At 37.3% G+C, this 21,433-nt stretch overlaps 2 protein-coding genes across 4 annotated transcripts; one reads left to right on the top strand and one right to left on the bottom strand.

Annotated features, from left to right (window-relative positions):
- Nucleotides 1-675: 675 nt before the first annotated feature.
- Nucleotides 676-7,064, top strand: LOC108233627. Its single transcript, XM_037974641.1, has 8 exons — nucleotides 676-779; nucleotides 1,787-1,877; nucleotides 2,326-3,292; nucleotides 3,384-3,538; nucleotides 3,695-3,760; nucleotides 4,743-4,812; nucleotides 4,909-5,110; nucleotides 5,882-7,064. The coding sequence occupies exons 3-8, from the start codon at nucleotides 2,349-2,351 to the stop codon at nucleotides 6,338-6,340; spliced, it is 1,896 nt and encodes a 631-aa protein (XP_037830569.1). The 5' UTR covers nucleotides 676-779; nucleotides 1,787-1,877; nucleotides 2,326-2,348; the 3' UTR covers nucleotides 6,341-7,064.
- Nucleotides 7,065-7,617: 553 nt separating this feature from the next.
- On the bottom strand, nucleotides 7,618-21,150 carry ptgs1 (prostaglandin-endoperoxide synthase 1). Of its 3 annotated transcripts, XM_037976358.1 has the most exons (12): nucleotides 21,066-21,150; nucleotides 20,923-20,985; nucleotides 18,029-18,145; nucleotides 17,732-17,872; nucleotides 16,424-16,567; nucleotides 16,169-16,350; nucleotides 15,990-16,073; nucleotides 14,572-14,818; nucleotides 13,208-13,494; nucleotides 11,868-12,015; nucleotides 10,606-10,995; nucleotides 7,618-8,676 (listed from the first exon to the last, which is right to left on the bottom strand). In XM_037976358.1, the coding sequence occupies exons 1-11, from the start codon at nucleotides 21,070-21,072 to the stop codon at nucleotides 10,640-10,642; spliced, it is 1,776 nt and encodes a 591-aa protein (XP_037832286.1). In that variant the 5' UTR covers nucleotides 21,073-21,150; the 3' UTR covers nucleotides 7,618-8,676; nucleotides 10,606-10,639. The 3 variants fall into 3 exon arrangements, with proteins under 3 accessions (XP_037832286.1, XP_017267764.1, XP_017267765.1); XM_017412275.3 differs by lacking the exon at nucleotides 7,618-8,676 and having other exon boundaries at nucleotides 10,420-10,995; XM_017412276.3 differs by lacking the exon at nucleotides 7,618-8,676 and having other exon boundaries at nucleotides 10,420-10,995; nucleotides 20,923-20,982; nucleotides 21,066-21,144.
- Nucleotides 21,151-21,433: the final 283 nt, after the last annotated feature.

Genomic DNA, 21,433 nt, shown 5'->3' with positions numbered 1-21,433 from the left:
CAAAAAAAAAAATACTTCAAAAACACTCCACAGAAATAAATTTCACTTATCTGAATTTTTTATGTACAGATATGAATCTTTTAATGGTTTAAAATAAAAAAATAAAATAAGAAAAGTCTAGTTATTTCCATGCAGTGTCCAGAAAGAGGTGTTGTTCAGCTTGTAGGGAAGCACAACTGCTTCCACCCACCTCCATCATCATCATCATATGAAATTACTTTTTGTCACAACAAAAAATAGTGGCTGGTAAAAAAATTTGTCCACTAGCCACTATGGCTGGTGGACAAAATTTTTAATTTCCACCCCTGGGGTACACACTTGTTTTGTTGAGCAAGTTACATCAGTTTGTGCTACATAATGTCACAGCTGACTCTTATTTACCTTTTACTTCCTCTTTTTTCTTCTCAGTGAGCCCCATCATACTGACCTCTGTAAGTCACATGAGCTGTAAGGTTGGAGCGTCAGTGATCCTGCCCTGCAGAGCAGTGGGAATTCATCCCATCACCTACAGTTGGACCAGAGGCCGAGCAGAGACTCAGTCCACCATCAGTCCTTCTGAAGACACACATGCTGATGGTGAGATTTAAAAACACGTGCAGATTCTTAAATTCAGATCAGACGTGGGTTCACATCAGCTCTGATTTATGACCTGTTTTCTTGTGCAAAAGACGGATCCCTCCATATTTCCAGCATGCAGAACTCTGACGCTGGGGAGTATTTCTGTACTGCTGAGAACAGAGCTGGACGACACCAGAGACGCACAGTCCTCACTGTTACAGGTCTGCCAACAAATACTCCTAATTTCATTGAACTTATACACTATAGCAAGAACATAAATGGCCAAGAAAATGAACATAAATTGAGGATTCTTTTTTTAATGACATTTTTAATGACAACTTGTTCCACGCTTCTTTCATATCACAAATTTTATGGGTGTGAATTAACCTGTTGCTGGATTCCTTGCTTTCTATCTGACAGTTATTTAAGGCTTAGGGCAGTGGTGTCCAATCCTGGTCCTGGAGGGCCACAATTTGCATGTTTTCATTGTTTCCCAGCCCTTCAGCAGGTCTTTAACCTCTGCAGAAGCCTGTTAATCACTCATTCATTCAAACCAGGTGTGTCACAGCAGAGAAACACCTAAAACATGCAGGATAGTAGCCCTGCAGGACCAGGATTGGACACCACTGGCTTAGGGTATAAATTTGAGCTTGTTGTATAATTTTGCTAATTAATTTATCTTTTCTAAGGGTGTTTTTGGAAAAAAGAATTTAAAATTTAGATCAAAATCATGTTATATATTATTATTGTCACAGTGTTTATGTCTTATTTGGTTTATTTTACATTAATAACATTTGTAAAATAAAATCTTTCACATCATAATACAGTTATAGATAAAGAGGCTTTTGACCCCACCTACATGAGTCTTTTGCTTCTCTTTCATGCTGTTTTTGTGCTAAGCTGAAGATCATCCAGCTGATAGAGGGAAGCAGACAAGGCTGATTTTGTCTGCTGTGAGTAATACAAGTCTGTGAGTTCTGAAACTCATTGTGCAGACTGTTTAATTGGTTTCCACTCACATTTTTAGCTTGGAGGTTGTGTATGTTGTGAGCCATGTGCACATTTAGCTCCATATGTGGCGTTGTTCTGTTATCGCTTTGTAGCATCACTGCTCTGATATTTGTAGACTTTCACCTGGACATCTCGTGTTTTATTGCTTACTTCATTTCTGTCAAATGTGAAATGAGATTACTTTCAAATTGGCAGCCTTTGTTTTGATATTTTCCAGAGCACTGATACAAATGAAGAACACGTGGCTGAGCAGAACCTTCAGACAGCTCATCATCCGCCCGTGTTAGCACAGCAGAGGAAGACAACATGTAAGTGCTTACAAAAAAAATCTTCTAATCAGTTCTGCAGGTTGCATTAACTTTGCATCCATTATTGATTGCTTGAACATGGTAAAGCTCATGTTTGATCTAAAGGGGCAGAGCTGTCACAGCAAGGAAACTAAAACTCTATGATATTGTTGCTTACAGTTTCAATCAAGGCCAAATTGTCATTAAAAGCATTTTATTCACTTCAGCTCTTGGAAAAAAGGACAAGATCTTTCATTAATTAGATTTTTTGAAAGCAAAACTCATGCATGAGAGTAACAAAGAAGATTTAGACCCTTAGTCCTCAGCTGCCTCAGTTTGGAGGGTCTTCATGACTCTTTTTCATTTTAGAAAGACAACAGATTTTCTTTCATAGATAGTTTAGTTAAAAAGCTAAAAGATGGTACGAACAACCTGGACCTTACCAGTGTTTTCTTTATTAATCTTTTAGGTTTCAGCTGCAACAACACAACCATGTCGCCTAAGGAAGTTGTAACTGAGATAAAGATGCCAAGTCCTCGCGGTGTTTTTCATCAAACGATTGATCCAACTCAGCCTTTTGTCACACAGCTTCCCATGCTACCACCTCCTCCCCATCCAAACTTCCAGTCAACAGATCTCCACCACCAGACAAGAAATCAACGGTTCATTTCATTGAGTGAACCACCAGCAACACACAATTCGACATCAGAAGAAAATAGTGAAGTTTTAGGCACAACTCTTGATTATTTAAGTACTGATAGTCAGACAGTGACGTCATCAAACACACAGTTTCATCATCAAGTCAATAAAGAATCAGTTCTAGAGTCTGATTCCCAGCCCTCTGAAGTCCATTCTGAATCTGAAAATGGTCAAATCCCAAATATGTTCAAGTTTCAACCTACATCACAGTTTCCAGTGGGTGAACCCTCTGAATACTTGAAGTTATATACCGTAACTCAAACACAAAGTCCTGCCACCCAGACTAAAACCACACATTCGGTCACTTCAGAAGCTGGATCATACCAATCAAAACCAAATCCTCTCCAACACACAAAAAGCCCAATTTCTTATCAAAACACATTCTCCCAGATACCTCAGACCAAGCAAATCCATTCGCAGTCCTTTCCTCATCAACCTTTCACGCTGAGTTTTTCCCCAAAGTTTCATCTCGAGCTGTCAACACTCCTTCCTCCCACACAACCTCAGACGCTCCAGGCTGACGTTCAGCCTTCTACAACAGCTTCAAGCCATGAGTTATCTCCCCAGCAACATCCAGCACTTTCATTCTCCACCATCAGTCCTCTTGATCCTGGCTCATCACTACCAAACCCTGAAGTCAACTGGTCCAGTCAGCAAAATACAACACAACTACCCAACGATGCAGACGGGCAGAGGAAGAACACCTCCCAGTCCCCCATGACCAGCAATGATCCCAAGTAGGTGAAATAAAAAGACGGGGATATTTCTGCTTTAAGACATATAGTTGATGCTGTGTGGACAAGATGTAACATTTGCTGTTCATTCCAGAGTGACTCAGCAGTCACCATCATGGCTGCCAGTGCTGGAAAAACACGACGTCCCCATAGTGGTGGGAGTGGGGGTATCATTAGCCTTCATCTTCATCACTGTTACCTTCTACTCAGTGGTCCAGAAGAACGAGCCTGCGCCAACGGGTCGATCAGGTCAGAAACCTGCCTGTTTTTCTGTCCTCTGAAGATGCAATCCCCTCGAAAACTATAAACACAGCAAGGCTAATGTCTTTATTCAGGCTGAATGCTGAAAACAATTGGGTTGGATGATTAGAAACTAGGAGATTAAAATTCTCCTTTTATTTCCAGGTGTTCGCATCTTGCTTTGTGACGACTTAAAGGATGGTGTCGTTTGTAACAAACGCAAATTTTTAGGTGAGCAAAAGTGATTAAAATATCATATTTAATTGCAAATCTTTGAACTGAATCAAGCCTGCAACCCGAAGACATCACCAAATGTTTTCTTCTTACGTATGTGATGCTTTTTCTGGCTTCTTCTTCATTTGTTGTGTATTTTGATCTTTTTTTGTTTTTTTTCATCCTCCACTTTTACAAATAAAACAAAGTTCAGATGGATTTAAATCCGGAGACTGACTTGACCAGGCTTTAGGTTTTTTTTTAAAGAGGTCAGCTAAAAAAAAGCTCCCATCAGTGACATATATGAATATTTTTGTTCACTATTAAACTGGTTGGACAGAACAAACAAAGTCTTCTTTTTCTACAAATCTAGAACCTATTATCTGAAAGTAAAAGAACAAATTTTTCTTTTGAAGTTAAACCTAAATGTCAATGTAGAGGAAAACTAAAAGCACTGGCTTTGTTGTTCCAGTGGTTTTGAAGGAGACTGTATTTTGGTAAAAATGACCACGGAAATGGTCCATTTTTTGTCTCCACTTAGGTGTTCAAGTAGTTTAAATTAACAAGAAAAAACATGATAAATTAAAAATCTAGTATTTCTTGAAACAAGTCACCTGTTGCTTTTCATGTCAGAGTTTTAAACTGAAATCATCTTATCCTGAAAAAGATGGAGTTTGAGCCTTTTTGGATAAATCTTGAAGACGACATTAAGACCAACCACACGTGATATCATGAGATCTTACACGATCTGATACTACTTACCATCACACAGAATTTTAGTTCAATATCCATCAAATTGACTGTTTTACTTTAAAGTGTTTTTGTTTGTTTGTAGCTGTGGCGGCCAACTTTAATCCACTCCAAAAGTTAATTAGTTGTAGATGTACACCCAATGCTGTAATCATCTACGTCTAAAACTGATTAGCTTTTTTTTCAAGCTCATTAAAACTTTGCATGTAAGCATCTTCACATCAACAATAATTTAAATTTCCTTTGACAGCTCAGAGAAACTGTGGTCTCCCAGTAAGACATGCTGACCGTCGAGCTGCAGGACGCACCTATGAAAACAGGTGCAGGCAACTCAAAGCACAAAAAATATACAAATCAAGGTGGTAAAATGTCATCTTTTTTCATCTAAATCCCGAGGTGCTGTGTGTTTTGTGCAGAGCTTTTGAGGATGATGATTGTGTCACAGTGATTGAGCAGAGCCCTAACACATCCGACACCCGAGCCCGACCACCAGGACCGAGCCTGGTCACGGTTCAGATGGAGCCCACGTGTGAGGAAGTTCAAGACGTCACACAATCCGCTGTTGACCACCATTCTGTCACCATGGAGACATATCCTGAGCCTATTGTTGACACCGAGGTCTGAAATCACAGAAATACATACACATAAACGCAAACTTAGTCTGCCTTATTGTTACTTTAGTTTCAGATCAATTTTAGAAAGTTAGAAAAAATGAAGAAATAACATTTTCTGTTTGAATGCTGAGTGTTAAATGACTTCACTAAAATGTCCTGAAGAACCTTAAATTCAGTTGTTAAAGATAAAAGTAGCAAAAAGGTAGCTATAAACTAAAAGTGCCTGAAGAAGACAAAAATAGAGCAACTATGCTGAAGCAGATTTTAAAAAAGAACAATATTTATGAAGCAAGTGAAAAGATCTAAATGGAAAATATTTGTAAAAAAAAGAAAAGAATGAATGAGCTGAATGTTTTGATAGATAAATGACTAAAATAGCACAAAATATGCAGAAGTAGTTAGATTGCAGAACATAGAAGAAAAAAAACCCCAACAGGAAACGACAATAGTGTGAATACTGAATCAGTATTTACACATATAGTAAATTTATAAGTAATGGTTATTTGGGATGATAACAGTAAGTCAGTTCATTTTTAAAAAATGAGTCTAAAATAATAAAAATCATAGAAAGAAAGTACACCCACCAGAAACTGATTGAAATAGCAAACATTAGTGTTGGTTCGAATGATAAACTCACTGTAAAATACTTATTTGGGATCCAGATAAAGTTATAAGTAAATAATAATATTAATCATATTAATTTTGCTCCATTCCTGTGTAATGATGAAGGTTTAGAAACAAACTGAAGTTGTGTAGCTTCTCCATCTTCTTTCAGATTGATCCGACCCTGGAGGACGATAAGAGATGCAGTTTGTCTCAGCCCAGCATCCAGCTGCAGTGTGCTGAGGACTGGAGCAGCAACACAGGAGACAACCACAGTCCATGCCATGACGCTCTGCCTCCTCCGTCATCTCTACCCTCCCCTTCCCCGTCCCCACCGTCCAGGACGGACGACACTCTTCACTCCTCTTTAACCTTTCAAAGCGCTGAGTCGCCTGCAGCCCCCGTCCACCACAGCCTCAGCATCTCCCATGGTAACCCCCCCCTGCAGCTCTCTCATCACCTCTCTTTGGGCCTCACTACGGTTGCTGTTGATGTCCAGTTCTTCCCATCAGCCACTGCTTCCACGGCAGTAAACAGCAGCACCCACATCAGTTCGGTTTCGAATTCGACCTCAGTGACTGCGCCTCTGTTTAGCCCCCCGTTATTCAGCAGCAAAGAGACCGACGAGTGATCAGCTGCCAGGTTTCAGACGAAGCAGCTCCAGGCGAACAGAACCAGCTGGAGAACCTGAGCACCACAAACCCCTGAGATGTGACAAAAGCTTTCGAGTCTTTTATGATTTTATTTCTATGGAAAACATTTGATTTCTTGAGGGACTGGTATGTATGTTGAAAAGTTATGTGACATTTGAATGGAAATGGTTCCCAACCCAGACAGTTTAAATATATACAGTACTGTGCAAAAGTCTTAAGTCAGCCCTCATTTCTTTATATTTTATTTTCATAGACTCAGACTTTCTTACATTCATTTAAAGGGTTCTCAAGCAAAAGCTATTGCTTACCTCTGAAAGATGAAAGCAGGAGATAATGTTATTGCCTTTGTCTGTGTGTGTGTGTGTGTGTGTGTGTGTGTGTGTGTGTGGACAGGGGCTCATGTGCATGTCTGTTTCCAAAACATATCTCATGAACTGCTGGGTGGATTTTAAGGAAGCTTTAATGAAAGTTGTCACACCTACAATTGATTATCTTTTGGAGTCAACCCAATTTAAGATGGCTGCCAAGGCCAACTGTGATAAAAACATGTTTATAACTTAGTTTTACAGACGTTGATCTAAATTCTGGGCTGTTAGCAGCTGAGACTGATAACATGCTGTGCAGCACCTTTGTTTGGCCATTAACTATTTGGAGCCAACTTTGTCTGGTCTGTTAGCAAAATTTCTCATAAACCACAGGATGGATTTTAATGAGTCCATCCAGTGGTTGGTACATACAGCTATTAGACATCAGCCAACACAAAAGTGTCTACAACTTGGTTGATTTTGCAGATATTGAGACAAATTTGGTGTGGTAGTAGCTGAGAGTCATTCACAACACGTACTCTAAGTGTTACATCACTCTAGATGTTGCATAACAAAAGGTAGTAGGTGGTACGCAGTCCTTCAAGAAATTTTAGGCCTTTAATTCTTTAAGGTTTCAGAAGTTTGTCCTTGGACTTTGATTGCTTTTTCTCTTTGGTGGTTTAAAACTTTTGCACAGTACTGTGAAAGAAAAATGAGACAAAGTCATCCATCTCAAGGGTTGGGACCTTATCATGTAATGTTTTTGATCGTTAGTTTACAGACTGTGGGGCAATAACTTACAAGTACTGACGGATGTTTAAGGACTAAAAGAAAAAAGGAAATTAATCAGATGTGAGCTGAAAAACTGAACATAAATAACTGATTAAATGATTAGAGTAAATATTTCAAAAGTGATTCAGATAAAACTGATTTGGTTAACAGATAAAAAATATGAACTCTTTATATTTTATAGCTTTAGAAAAGCACTTTCTGTTTTCCTGCCTGCAGTTTTACTATGAGACTAAGTTTCTTTCGCTTTAATTCTTTATCACTTAAATGAAAGAGAAAATGTGCATGTTTAGGATTATTTGATTACTTTGTCAGCTTCATGTTGATTTATATCTGTAATTTAGAACCAGTTAAAACATCTGAATGTGTCTTTCTTTAGCAAAACAGCCAAGGATATTTTATCTTAATGTTTATTTTCACTTTTTTATTGGTGAACAACAAAGTCAGCTCATTCTGTGTCTCAAGGTACTTGACTGTTATACTTTTTAACCCAAGGAGGTTAATTAGTACATCAATAAACAATAAAACCTTTTACTCAAACTCTGAATGGGTTTTATGTACAAAGTTTCTGCCACCATGAACTCAAAACTTCAAGACTCCCAGATTTATAGGTACTTTCTGACCAGTTCTGTGAGAATTAATGTCAGCTAAAACCAGGTACATACCAGATATATATCCTGTAAGTACCAGGTACATACCAAGTAAGTACTTGGTACTTACTGGGCTGTATTGTGTATTGTTACCCAAACCTGTTTTCTTTTTTTCAAGAACCTTTGTTGTGATTTCTATAAGTCTGAGTGAAAAATACTGTACAGTTACAGTAACATAGATTGTTAATTCTTTATTTCCCAAAGATTACTGAGTTAATCCAACAACTGATGGTTTTATAGAATGATGTGGAACAAAATGACAAAGGGAAAAACAGGGAAACATAATTTAGATTGTAGCTATTATAAAGTAAGATCAGGTACTTTAGTCACACAGAACTGTAACTGGTGCTGTCGAATAAAGTTTGTCTTAAATTTGTCACAGTGGGACAATAAGTGAGTGAAATTGGACACAAACACAAGATAAAAATATATATTTTTTCTGTTGCTGTCTAGTAACTAAAATGTTCACATTCCCACAGAGACAGAGAGCTGTTTTACTGCAAAATAAGATTGTAACCAGCAGAGGGCAGTAGAATCACACCTCATCTGGGAGTAAAAACTGAGCCGAACCTGCATCACAAAGACAAAGTTAAGATCATTAAATATGAATCTGGGTAATGAAAATGTTGTAAAAGTAACATTGTGCATGATACAAAAATAATATTAAGTATCATAATAAGCTGAGATTTAATATGTTTGGTATTTTTACATGATAAACATGCTCAGATCTGTGTTTTGTGTTAGATTAAGAAACTATGAGTCAGAGTGCATGAAATAAAGCATAAAAGTGGTAATTAAATGAATACAGTAAAACTTTAGGGTTAATATAAAAATGTTTCAAGACCCACAGTTTCAGGTTTACTAAATTTACAAAGAACTTCAAGGTAAATTTACTGAAATAAATGTTTTTTTTTCTAGTAAATGTGTTTTTACTAATCTTACTTTCACTACTGGTCTTCTTCAGGTTCTGCATCAGTTTCTTCTCAACACACGCAGTCTGGTCACTGATAAGTGCCAAGTTGTAACAAGTCATTTACGTATGAAACTGGGGTAAATTTGTGAAACAAAAACCACTGCAAGGTGTGAAAACATTTCTCAGAGGAAGGAGACGCCACCATTTGTTGACACAGGAAGCGTTAACAGACCAGTCATTTTCTGCTGCACCAAGATATGAACATAAAAAGTCACAGGAATAACCTGTCGCCACTTTTCATGTTCTGCTGTGTTGCAATAACACATTTATCTGTCTCAGAGCATTTTTAGGCTTTAATTCACACCTTTTGACTGTAATATATCAATTTATCTTACATAAGACTCTAATATGGATATGCTCAACATTTTCTGTAGCAGAATTACAGCTAAAATGTAAATAAATTAGAATTTTTCTACATGGACTGATTGCAAAACATATCTAGTCACAAATTTTAAGGCTGACTGGAAAGGTTACAATATTAAAATCATTCTTATAACATATATTATGGTATGTTTTTGGGAGACAGTTTTGGTCTTACTTCTATAAAATATAGTGATGACAACAGGTGGGAATAACATTTTAAAAATTAATTTGATATTTTTCTGATTAGTATGTGAAAATGCTGGCGTATATTCTCAGTCATCCAGGATATCTTAAACCAAAAAAAGGTTACTAAAACAAAAACAACTGGACATCTATTCTGAGGCTGAAGACGTTTCACTTCTCATCCGAAAAGCTGAGAAAGCTCCTCGGATGAGAAGCGAAACATCTTCAGCTTCAGAACAAAAGTCCAGTTGTTTTTTGTTTTTTTTAACCTTTTTTTTTTATTAGTATGTGAAAATTAAGACAACAATTGGAGCTGAGTAAGTTTTTTTAAACCAATTATTATTCAAGAAGAGAACCCTGCAGATCCTGAATCTTTCAATATTTTCTAAAGGTCTTTTGTGCACAAAAGCCAGGATGTGTTTTTTTTATATATATATCATTGCTTATTGGATATTATCAAGAAAGTACAAGCATTTAAATTTATATTAACATTGCACGACAGAGCTTCAAAGATTGCTGATCAGTTCTGGTTTAATCTGCCACCATCAAATGTCTTTAATAGTCTGCTGCTGATTGCTAAACCGGACCTGTGTCCTTTCATTAATTCCTGGGTGATAATCCCAGGTGGCGTTGTTGGCAACAAGCCAAACTAATTGAATGCTCAAAAACCTCTAAGTGCCACACACAGATGAAAACCGATTAACGGTTAGATGTGTTAAAATGCTTCTCTTCTCTTCTCTTATTATAGCGTTGTTATCTCTTATTAGTTCATGTGAACAAAAAATAAACATAAATAAACAAGAAATTTTTTTTTATTTAGAGTAGATTAAAAGTGAGTGCACACACAATCACGCCACTTTAGGATTTTGACACAAAAACTCTGAAAACAAGTCATTAACATTTGAAATCAGAGAACTGGACTGGAGTGTTTTATGATGTTTAACTAAAGGAAAGATATGAAAAATATGAATGCTGGTCACCTCACTGATGTAATAAAGATCAGCAGGAGATTATTCAAAGTTCAGTTGAAGGTTTCCTCGGTTCTGCCTCCTCCTCTTCCTCCTTTCTCGGCACATGGAAGTCCACGTACGGACACCACTTGGTGTTGAGGCACACCAGTTTCTTCAGAGTGGCCGTTTTGATGATGCTGAAGCCCGTCTCCCCTCCGAAGGTGCTGGGCTTCCAGTACTCAGGGGAGTTGATGGGGTTTCCCAGCAGGCCTTTCAGGGAGAAGGGAGCACCCATCTCCACCATGCTCTCACCAAAAATTAGGTTAGGACGAGTTTTCTCCAGCATGATGCCAGGATAAAACTCCAGAGCGTCAATGTCTCCATAGAGTTCCTCCAAGCCTTGAGCCATTTCTGCGTCATCTGTTTGTAAACAGAGAAAAAGAAAAGAATTATCTTCATAATGTTGTCACTGAGGGCGAATGTTGTTTATCCATGATAAATCAGGGATATAGGCCTGGAAAATCTACAGACCCTAACAGCCCTGATATGTTGCAGCATGTTTTTCTGATATAAAATCTTATACGGTCCCAGGAATTCCCTAAATTTAAGGATTATAAGTCAAAAATCATCCTGTTCAGTTCACCAAATTGGCAGTCTATCAAACAATAGGACGCACACTGCAAAGAATGTCAAATTAGTATTTAATTCTGACTTCAAATTTAATGCTCAAATTTAAAAAAATTTCTCCTATTTAAAATCTGATAAGTTTCATTAGCTAGTGACTTAAACCACATCATGCACACTTTTTTCTACTTTAGCCTTGACTCCTATCACACACATTACTCCGGGACTCTCCATCAGCTCCAGTTTGTTCCAAAGACTGCAGCCAGACTCATTACCAGAGCTACAGGACAAGGCATAAAAACTATTCAGGTCCATGCTTTGCTACCTGTTTCCAGATCACAGTTTATGACAAAAGGACATTTGGGCCTTCTTCGTTTGCCTGCAGAACTTCAAAACTAACCTTGAAACTTTCCTCTTTGTAAAATGATATCTGCTACTTTTTTATGCTACTGCTACATTTGCATTGTTGTTGTTATCATCCATCTTTTAGACATTAACAGGCTGCCATGCAATCACACGAATGACGCCGGAAGTTCATCATTTCCACCGGTGGTGCATGCTGCAATATTACAGGACACATTTATTTTATACAAATATTCTCTGGCTTTCTACACACGTGCATCCAATAATAAGGGGATGATGTAAAATGTTCGATTTAACCATCTTACCAGTTAACTCCTGAAAGGATGCGTACGGCTTCAGGTTAAACCTTTTCCTGTACTGATTGAAAGACTGCAGCCGTGCATATCTGGCCTCTTTGATGATCGTTTGTGCCACTCTGAGCACCGCCTCATGGGTGTTGTGGCCTCCACCAATCTAAAAGACAAAAAGTAAGTTACCAGAATGTTTTAAGGTGAAATAAATTAAAAAAAAAAAAAAAGAAAAATATCCTTCCTCATTTCTTGGAGGGTGGGACCACCAAAATAGCTTCTTTAATTCTGTGCAAAGAGCAGAAAGATAACATCTAAATATATTTAACTAACAGGAAGTATACGTAAAAAGGAAGTGAACTTTCATGTGAATAAGGTAAGTGTTTAATGGACCTACATTGCTTTATGAGTTGTAGGATTTTGATCTTTAAGAAATGAAGAGGACATGTCTTGGACAGCTCACTTTACTCTGTGACGACTCTATTATTATGTTTAGAAGAAGCCTGGCTTCTCTTTGCAGGTTTGCAATTACACTGTAAGATGAGAGTCTAGCGCAGATGAGAAACGGCAAACCTACTTCCCCTGTGGGGTTTCCTGCAGTATATCTAAGGCTGATGAGCTGGATGCCTTATCAGCTACAATTTGGCAGTCCTGTGAAATTAAACAAACTAAAAGCATCACTTTAAAACCACACTTAGTATGTATAAACAAGGCATTCTAATTTTATTGTAGATTTAGTGCTCATTCGGGCACCTCACAGGCAGACATAGACGGGATGTTGCAACAACTCTGCAAGATTGAGAAAGAAACCTCTGAGACATTTGGTGGTGGGATAACACGTAGCTGCTGAAGAAAAGATGTGTTCGCAACCTTAATTTTACAAAAAAAAAAGTCCTTGAACTGGAAGTCTTGTATTGCAAGCTTTCATTAGAAAAACAAAAACCTTCAGTTGAATCGTTTAAAGAAACTTGGCTCAGCTGTGGCAATCAAGAAATAAAAGCAAAATGTGAAAAAAGCAGAAAGAAATATATTTTGTGTGAAAAAATCAAATGAAGAACTCAGTTTTTTAAATATAAATGATTAAAAGATCGTAATATTTGAACCAATCATCTTGTTTGTTTGTTTTTTAATTCATTTGTGTAAATGTATTTAAAATCTGAGCTAAATTTGAAGTAAAAGCAAACTGATAATGTTTTATTGTAAATGGGACCAAACAGAAAATATCATGTCAACTAGAGATACAACTTTAAAAAATCCAATTTTTAAATTTTCAAATGTATGATTAAAGATTTATCAGCTGCATTCATACTCACTGAGCTGAACTCTTCCCCAACAATTACAGGCTGTTATTTTATTACCTGTCCTGCAGGTTGGCGAGAGAAAGCATCCACCAGCTTTTCCACGCCATAATGGGTGAGGACAGAGGTGTTGTATAAAAAACGGGAGTATGGGATTTCATCTCCATTGATGAAGAAGCTGTCTGGCATCAGTGGGTGCCAGTGGTAGAGATGGCAGAACTCCAGGGCGATGCGATTGGTGTATTGGAAACGCACATTGAAGAGCAGGGATGGGTCGTAGGTCAGCTGCAGGTGGTAGCCGCTCAGGTGCTGCACATACTCTTCTATTATGATGTTAATGATCTCACCTAGGAACAAAAACTGATATCAGTTAACGTCATAAACTTAGATAAAGACCAATGAAATGTTGAATGCAATGCAATGTGCATATATAGTTCTTCAGAAGAACAAGTTACACAAAAGCTGACTCACACCTCTGTAGTCTTTGTGGCCTTGGTTGGTTTTAGTTCATTTAAAGTCATTTTCAGGACTTCCCATTCCATTTATCCACTACAGGTAGCTACTAATCAGCAGTTGTTCTACTTTTTTTTACTGAAGTCAAAGCAGAAAGTCCCGTTTAGATTGGTTCATGAAAAAAAAAAATATATTTTTTTTTCCTGACTGATGCATACATTAAGAACTATTACACTTATTAGGTAAGTTTATTTACTGTAGTAAAATGATGAGATTTCACTCTGACCAGCAGGGGGAGTCTAACATCCACAGGGAACCCATTCAGGCCCATAATGATCACTTTCATATTTATTACAGTCTCGTGTAACATACTCAGTCATCATCAACTTTTTTAATCTCAAATATTACAAACTTTAAGCTTAAATGGGAAATGTCTAATAGAAATTGCATTGTTTTGGTTTAGCTTTTAGCTAGCATTTTGCTACTTATGGCTTTTAGCTCCTCTAGTGTTCTACTTTTAGCTTTAACAGCTCTGTTTCAGCTTCTTCATCAAAGTTTTTCAGTACTCAGTATTCACACTGCATATTCACAGAAAATGTAACTTCTCTACCATCAGTATTTTGTTATTTAGTTTTAAATCTAACACCTAACTGACAGACAACAGAAGTTCACCTTTTCTTGGAAAAATGCAACATTTATAGTGAATAATGAGTGTTATCTATAAGAAAAACAAATAAAGAACAAATTATATGTTGAATTTAATTTAAATTGTGGTTTGATCCACAAAACTGCTTTTTAAGTTGGGCAATTTGAGCTGTAAAATGCTTTTCAAACAAGAAATTTGTTGTTTTTCTGCTGAATTGTTTGAATTTAATCAACTCTTCTCGAAAATTTTAATGAAGCTGAACCATCAGCAGGAACAAGAAGCCAAAGTAAAAAGTTTGTTCTGAAACATCCGAATCCTGACTCACCAATAATGATGAGTCTGGTGGTCTGGAAAAGCTGCTCATCGTCCCAGGTGGGATGCTCCGCCTTCAGGATGTCACAGACTCTGTTGTGCTCCCTCAGCCAGATGGTGGCGTACATGGTGAGGCCCGGCACGAGGCCGAACATCTCCTGACCGATGGCCAGACGTTGCTCTGCAGGGGTTCCTTCACGGTACACCATTTTCACAGGGACCTCGGACACTTTCGGAGGGTACATGTCGCCATTTATCAACTGTGGAAGGTCAGATATATAAATATTTTTAGTTTGTAAGTCTTTGCATATCAACTATTTTTTAAATCAATAAGTTCTTTTTTGAGTAGGCTTTCCCATGCTTTGATGGAAACCTCAAAATTCCTACAGCTTTCATGCATTTTATCAGTAAAACATCATTTTTAGGCAATGTGGCTTTTAGATAAAGAGACTCATCTTTATCCAAAATCAGTGAGCAAGATAGTGTTTTCAGTTACCAGCAAAGCCCAAACTGTTTTTTCCTCCTTTAACCACAGCTAATGTTATCATTCTGAGAAGCCTACTAAATGCAGGAAGTGACGACTTGTAAACAAAAATCTTATTGTGATGTGTGAGAGGTGGTAAACGCAGCTTCTCCAGTGCATCATTGTAAGAAATATAGAACAATTTAGTGTTTAAACTATGAAAACTGAGTGCAATTTAAATAACAGTTATTTTTATTTTTACAGTCAAGTCTTTGCTGTTAGTTTTACTTCCATAATAATAAACTACATTTAAAAAAAATACATTTAGCCCTCATCAGAAGCTTTAAAAAAACAAAACAAACAACAACAATAAAGGTAAACTGGAGCTGAAACGTTGTGAAATCGATCACTGAAACATGAGCTGTGATTATGAATCCTGGAGGAAAATAAAAACTTTGATTATCAACACCTTTCTTATGTGTGAATGCTGAGTCAGCATTCTTTATTTTATGTTTCAGCGTGTTTTTTGCAATCTAACTACTTCTGCATACTTTGTGGTATTTTAGCCATTCATACATCATATTTATTTCTTCAGCTCATTTAGTGGATTGTTGCATTTAGTGGAAGTTGGATTTTGTAACTTTTATACTGATATCAAAACATTTACCTTTATTTCTAAATATTTTACACAGAGATATTTTCAAGCCCTTCAAAAACTTTGTTCTCTTTAAAATAAACTTTATCATACTTGCTCTATTTTTGTCTTTTCATACTTCTTTTAGGTTTTAGCTAGGATTTTGTTACTTTTAGGTTCTAGCTTTGATATGCTGCTATTTACTTTTAGCAACCCTTTCACTACTTTTAGCCAGCATTTTGCATTTTTTAGCTTTTAGATAGTGTTTTGCTTCATTTAGCTTTTGTTGTTCTGTGCCTTCTAGCTTTTAGCTGATGTCCATTTCATTTATTACCTGATATTTTAGCTTCCCATCTGTATGAAGCCGAAGCTGATCCTGTCGTTCAAGGTCTTCTCCATAGATGTTGCTTGCATCTACCTGAATAAAACACATTTATTTTACACTTTCTGTGTGAGTTGCTTGATAAACACTGGTTGCACGCTGGTTTTAAACACTCGGTCAGTATGTCTCACCCCGTGTCCTAAAGCTCTGGTGAAGCCTCCTTTAGCTTTGTGACTTGTCTTGAAGAACTGATGGGTGAAGTGTTGAGCCATGAAGGCAAACATCAAGTTGGTTCCCTGAGGATCTGGCCGAAATTTCTGTCTTTTGAAAAATCTCTCTGTCAACTCTTTGGCATCAGGAAGAACAGGTTTACCTGTGGAGGGGAGAACATTTGTAGCTCTCTGCAGGACCAGAGAAAGATCTGTGCTGAGTCGTACTGGTCTCACCTTTAGTGCCCATTGGCAGAGGGCAGTCTTCAGGCACGGGAGGTAGGAGCCGGGTGTAGTAGGAGATGTTCTGGTAGGATTCCCAGCTGATGTACCCATATTTGGTATTGTAGGTTGGAGGACTCGGAATAAGTTCATTTCTGACTGTGACATAAGGACACGTGACTTTATTCACACTTGGAGTTTCAGAACTTTTTTTAGTTGCTGCAATCAAAGGTTGACATGACTTAAAAATCTGCTGAGAGTCATGATTCCTGCACACAGCCCTATGAAGACTGAACAAGAAAAGAAAAAATCCCTATTCAGGTTGGAAATAGCCCATTAAAAGTGTTGGTGTAAACCAATCCTGGTCCTGGAGGGCCACTATCCTGCAGGTTTTAGATGTTTCTCTGCTCTTCAGCAGGTCTTTGGGTTCTGCAGAAGTCTGTTAATCACTCAGTTACTCAAATCAGGTGTGTCAAATTAGAGAAACACCTAAAAGATGCAGGATGGTGGCCCTCCAGGACCAGGATTGGACACCCCTGGTGTAAACTATCAACAGTCCAGGTCAGAGAAATCCGGAGTGCTTGAATGAACTCTTTGTTGCTTGAAGATGTTTCACCTCTCATCTGAAAGATTTCTTCAGTTCTGATTATGGACTGAGAGAAGAAATGTCTTCAAGAAAAACAATTAAAGTTCTACTCAAGCCCTTTTATTTCATACTGGAAGTCCATTTCTAGTCCCATGAAATAAGACGACTCCATCTAAAGCACAATATATATATATGCTGAAACAAAAAACACAATTATCTGCCAGTAAGCTAGAAAATAAGATCATAAGAGTCACCAAACAACATTATTTCTTTATTATAAAAGATGGTTAAGTTAGGCTGAAAAGTAAATGAAAGAAGCTACATTTCCTGACATGCAGATAATTCTGCCTGCCAATAAAACACCTCTGAGTCAATTTAACTAATCGGATACAAGCAACAAAGGCCTCTGGTCTGTGAATGTGAGTTTTAGCCAATTAATGCTATCTTTAGCTTTAGTATGAAGCCAATAAATTCTAGTTATTTATTGTGGGATGTGATAAAATAGTGGATAAATTGAAAAACTGAATAAATAAAAATCAATATTGTTGTAGAACTGCACTGTCATTTAAAATTAAACACCTTTTGTCAACCAAAAACAAATGGAGCAGATTGTGGGAAACAAATATGCAGATTAGTTTTTAAAACAGAGCACAGACATGATTTAAACATTTCCCCAAAACTTAAGTCTGCAGACAAAATGATTTGTTTGCTGGTTTCAATAGTTTAGTTTAACCTACCAGTCAGGACTATTCTCATAAAGGTGCCTCGCAGGAAGGACCAGTTAACGAGGTTCCAGAACCACTTGAAATTAGTCAGGAGGAAGTGAACCGCTGAGGGATTGGGCTTCAGCATGAGACGGATTCTGGTCCAGAACTCCGCTGGTCAGAAAAATCATAACAAAGTGTTTGATTTACAGAAAGCGTGCTCAAAGGTAGATCTAAAACACTGTAGAATAGAATATTCTTTGGTGCAAACAGATTTCTCAGTATTAGAAGAATCACTGGAGTGCACGAGACAGTTTGTCACGTTCTTACGATTGGTGCAGTTTTCACCATAAAAGCCGGTGCGAGTGCAGTCACATCTGTAGCCGTCCAGTCCAAACCGCACACACACTCCTGTGTTCTCACAGGGGTAGTAGCAACAAGGATTCACTGCAAATAAAAACAAAAAGAAAGAAATAACTGCGTGCATAATGATGCATTAATAAATATTTAGGCTTCTGTATTCCTCTATAAAACGGTCAAATGGGTTGTCAGCAGTGGTTTCATCATTAAGTAGTAAATATTGTTAGTATTATAGTGATTTACTGTACATTCAAGTAATTAAAAGCATCTCATTCACCATTAACCCTCTCACTCTGTGTCTGACCAGTTCAGAAATCTATCAGCAAACAGATCAGGCCAGGATTAATGCGCAACTGTCGTAGTCTGTCAGCTAAAATATGTGGTTACAATTAAAAGCGGAAGAAAATCAATAAAAACAAGTTGGGTAAAAGACTTTACAGTCTCAAGATGAGATAAAATCATAATAAAGTGCCAACATCTCTACCTGACCTGTATGCAAATCTACTTGTGCTTGAATAGTCTTTAGAAGCTCATTTTTCACATTTTTTTCTACAAGATTTCCTAAACAAAAAGGGCAGTGCTACATTATGTGTCTGTGGGCTTTTATTTTTCAGATTATTTCCAAAGACGTGGGAACTGTGAAAGATATAATGAAATTGGAACAAAAGGTCTGAGAAGTGTCATCATTCTTTCAGTTGCCCACTTCTGCAGTAGTTGCAACAGTGAGAAAATGTGCGTGGAAGATTTGACAATTGTCACAGACTGTTGTGGCCTTCATGAAGCAACTTGGGCTGAACCTAACCCCACCCCTAACCTCAGGATTAGGAGATGGTGGTAGAGACCACCCCTTAAGGTCAGGCAACTGTGCAGCACAGAAAACAACTAGACTGATACATAAACCAAAGATTTATAAAACAAGAGCACAAAAAATATGCAAAACTACAGAAAGGAGCAGTAAAATATCTAGAAAGAGATAAATAATATCATCAAGAAAATCTGAAAAAACTAAGATGAAACTCTGAATTTCTTGCAAGACGTAGTTGTGCTTCACCGTCATGATATCTGGAGCTGCATATACTGTAGTCTATATTCAAGATCTAACACTTAAACATTTACTTTTTACCTAATTTCTTAAGCTGAGTAGGATGCTATTAATTCAACATCATCACTAATACAAAACATCTCTGTAAGGCTGGTCTGCTGTTACACTCAGAAGTTACAGATCGAGTAGTGACTCACAAAGATACTGAAACCAAAAAAACAACAATAAAAGAATCCTCAGACTACCTGATGAGTAATGAATGATTTAAAATACAACTGTGTGGATGTGCACTTTTCGAGCTAAAACCACCCTTAAAGTAACTGAATTGCTGCTGTAATGATGAACAACATTTAAGATGTGACTCTGTACCCACTGGGTAAAATTACATCAAGTCTGAAGTTGCTACTTAATGTCTAAATCAGACAGTTCGACCACTTCCACATATCTTTAACCCTGGCTGTATGATGACTTCCTGTCCCTCCTTCATACTTGCAGAAGTTTAATGTGATAAACCGACTTCGAGTCGTTTTTTTCCCTCCTTTTTTCGCTGCATAGATAATGTCCACGCTGCATAAGCAACACATATTTTTAAAAGGGCAAAGTGTTGAATTGCACGCTGTTTGAAATAAAATGCAACAGGTCCATTTCACTTTCTTCAAAGACAAACACTTCTTTTTTTAAATCTTGGAATCTTATTTTGCAGGCTTTCATTATGATGTTTTTTAGAAAGAAACCATTCTCACATCTAAAACAAGAAGAAGACAGCTGAAGAAGTCCGGCGATCATCAACATAAAATTATAAAGACTTTCAGAAATTAATCATTAGGCGGACTTCTACAGCTGATTAACTTCTGGAGTCAGATCAATTCAAGAAAGAAAACTTAAGAGACACAAAAATGCCTATAACTCAGCCACCTGTACAAATACTGTGCTAATATTTGGTGTGGTGGTAGCTGAGACTGATCCCCCACTTCAACTCTGAGCTCTAACTGGTTACACATCTACAACTGGTCAACCTTGGTTCAATTTAAGATGGTTGCCACAGCTAATTGACCATAAACAACACAATCATAGCTATAATTCAGCCAACGCTACAGATATCGTGTTAATGCTCTGTGTGGAGTTTAAATGCTCTCCATGGGTACTCTGGTTTCCTCCCACAGACCAAGAACATGCACCGTTTCAGTCACTCTTAGTTATCTATAAGTGAGAGGTGAGTGGTAGTTTGTCTTTGTGTGGCCCTATGATGGACCTGCGACCTGTCCAAGGTGTACCTGGATTTAGGACCTTAATCCAGTTCATATCCAGATTTTAAGGCAGACAGGACAGATTATGATTAAAATCAGTCTGTTTGGTTCGGTTCTATAAGTGACACGATGAGCATTTTACTCTTTAAGCTGCATCAGATCAAAGATTTTTATTTGTCTAATAAAAATCTACATGGTTCATTTGAGAAAGTGATTAAAAAAACACCTGAATGACTACAAATACTATGCATCCCGCATCATTGAGTATGTGGAAATTAAGACTTCACTGATGCACCTTTATCTGCTGGCAAATTGTTGCAGCAAGAGAGGGCTGTTGCTTTGTAACAGAAGAGCATCCTTTTTTTTAAGCAACAAAGTCTATCATTATCTGTGAGTAATTTAAAAAATATTGCTTCAAAAGTGAAGAAGTTCTGCTTTTTGGCGTCATTAACAAGTTCATATGCAAGTAAGGAAGCCGTTCGAGACATTATCGCCATGAAATACATAAGAAATAATGCTGTAAAAGACAAGAATCCTCTTATATTATTAATATGAGGATAAAAATAACTTCTCACCAGCAGATGATGAGCTCATCAGCAGCATCAGTAGCACCCAGACAGAAAAGAAGCTCAGCTCTGCTATTAAAAATAGAACAGTAATAACAATTAAAAAATAACTAGATGTAATATAAGTAAGTCTATATAATATGAGGACTCACCTTTCATGATTATGAATTAAATTAGAGTTGTCACAGTGTTATTCTGAGGAACAGGGCTGCTTTCTCCACCCTGCTATTAGTGTATATGTGGGTTTATAAGCTGTCGAGAATGGGCGGTCACACAGTTTCCTCTACTTCCTCTTTTTAATACATTAAAAAAAAAAACTAAAATAAAACTCCTGCAGCTTCAAAGTGTTTAGTAATTTAACCTGGATGTGAGACTGTTCTCCAATAAAAAGTCTTTAGTCTGCATTTTAATCAGGCAAAAACTTGATATAACGGCTAATTATATACTTTGTTTGATTCTCAGATCATGCAGTAAAAAGATGCATCGGTTTGAGCTGAGGGACACTCAAAGTGTTTCATCG

The sequence above is a fragment of the Kryptolebias marmoratus genome, linkage group LG1, assembly GCF_001649575.2.
Source record: "Kryptolebias marmoratus isolate JLee-2015 linkage group LG1, ASM164957v2, whole genome shotgun sequence".
Lineage (NCBI taxonomy): Eukaryota > Metazoa > Chordata > Actinopteri > Cyprinodontiformes > Rivulidae > Kryptolebias > Kryptolebias marmoratus.
The sequence above is the reverse complement of the archived record's forward strand: the minus strand, read 5'-3'. Positions and strand labels throughout refer to the sequence as shown.

Excerpts from the sequence above, each read along its gene's own strand:
- LOC108233627 (XM_037974641.1), top strand. The coding sequence starts at position 2,349 with ATGTCGCCTAAGGAAGTTGTAACTGAGATAAAGATGCCAAGTCCTCGC. Across the intron at positions 3,293-3,383 it reads ATGACCAGCAATGATCCCAA|AGTGACTCAGCAGTCACCAT; the intron begins GTAGGTGAAATA and ends TGTTCATTCCAG. Across the intron at positions 4,813-4,908 it reads GGACGCACCTATGAAAACAG|AGCTTTTGAGGATGATGATT; the intron begins GTGCAGGCAACT and ends TGTTTTGTGCAG.
- ptgs1 (XM_037976358.1), bottom strand. Across the intron at positions 17,873-18,028 it reads TGGTGAAAACTGCACCAATC|CGGAGTTCTGGACCAGAATC; the intron begins GTAAGAACGTGA and ends TTTTCTGACCAG. Across the intron at positions 12,016-13,207 it reads CTCGCCAACCTGCAGGACAG|ATTGGTGGAGGCCACAACAC; the intron begins GTAATAAAATAA and ends TTTGTCTTTTAG.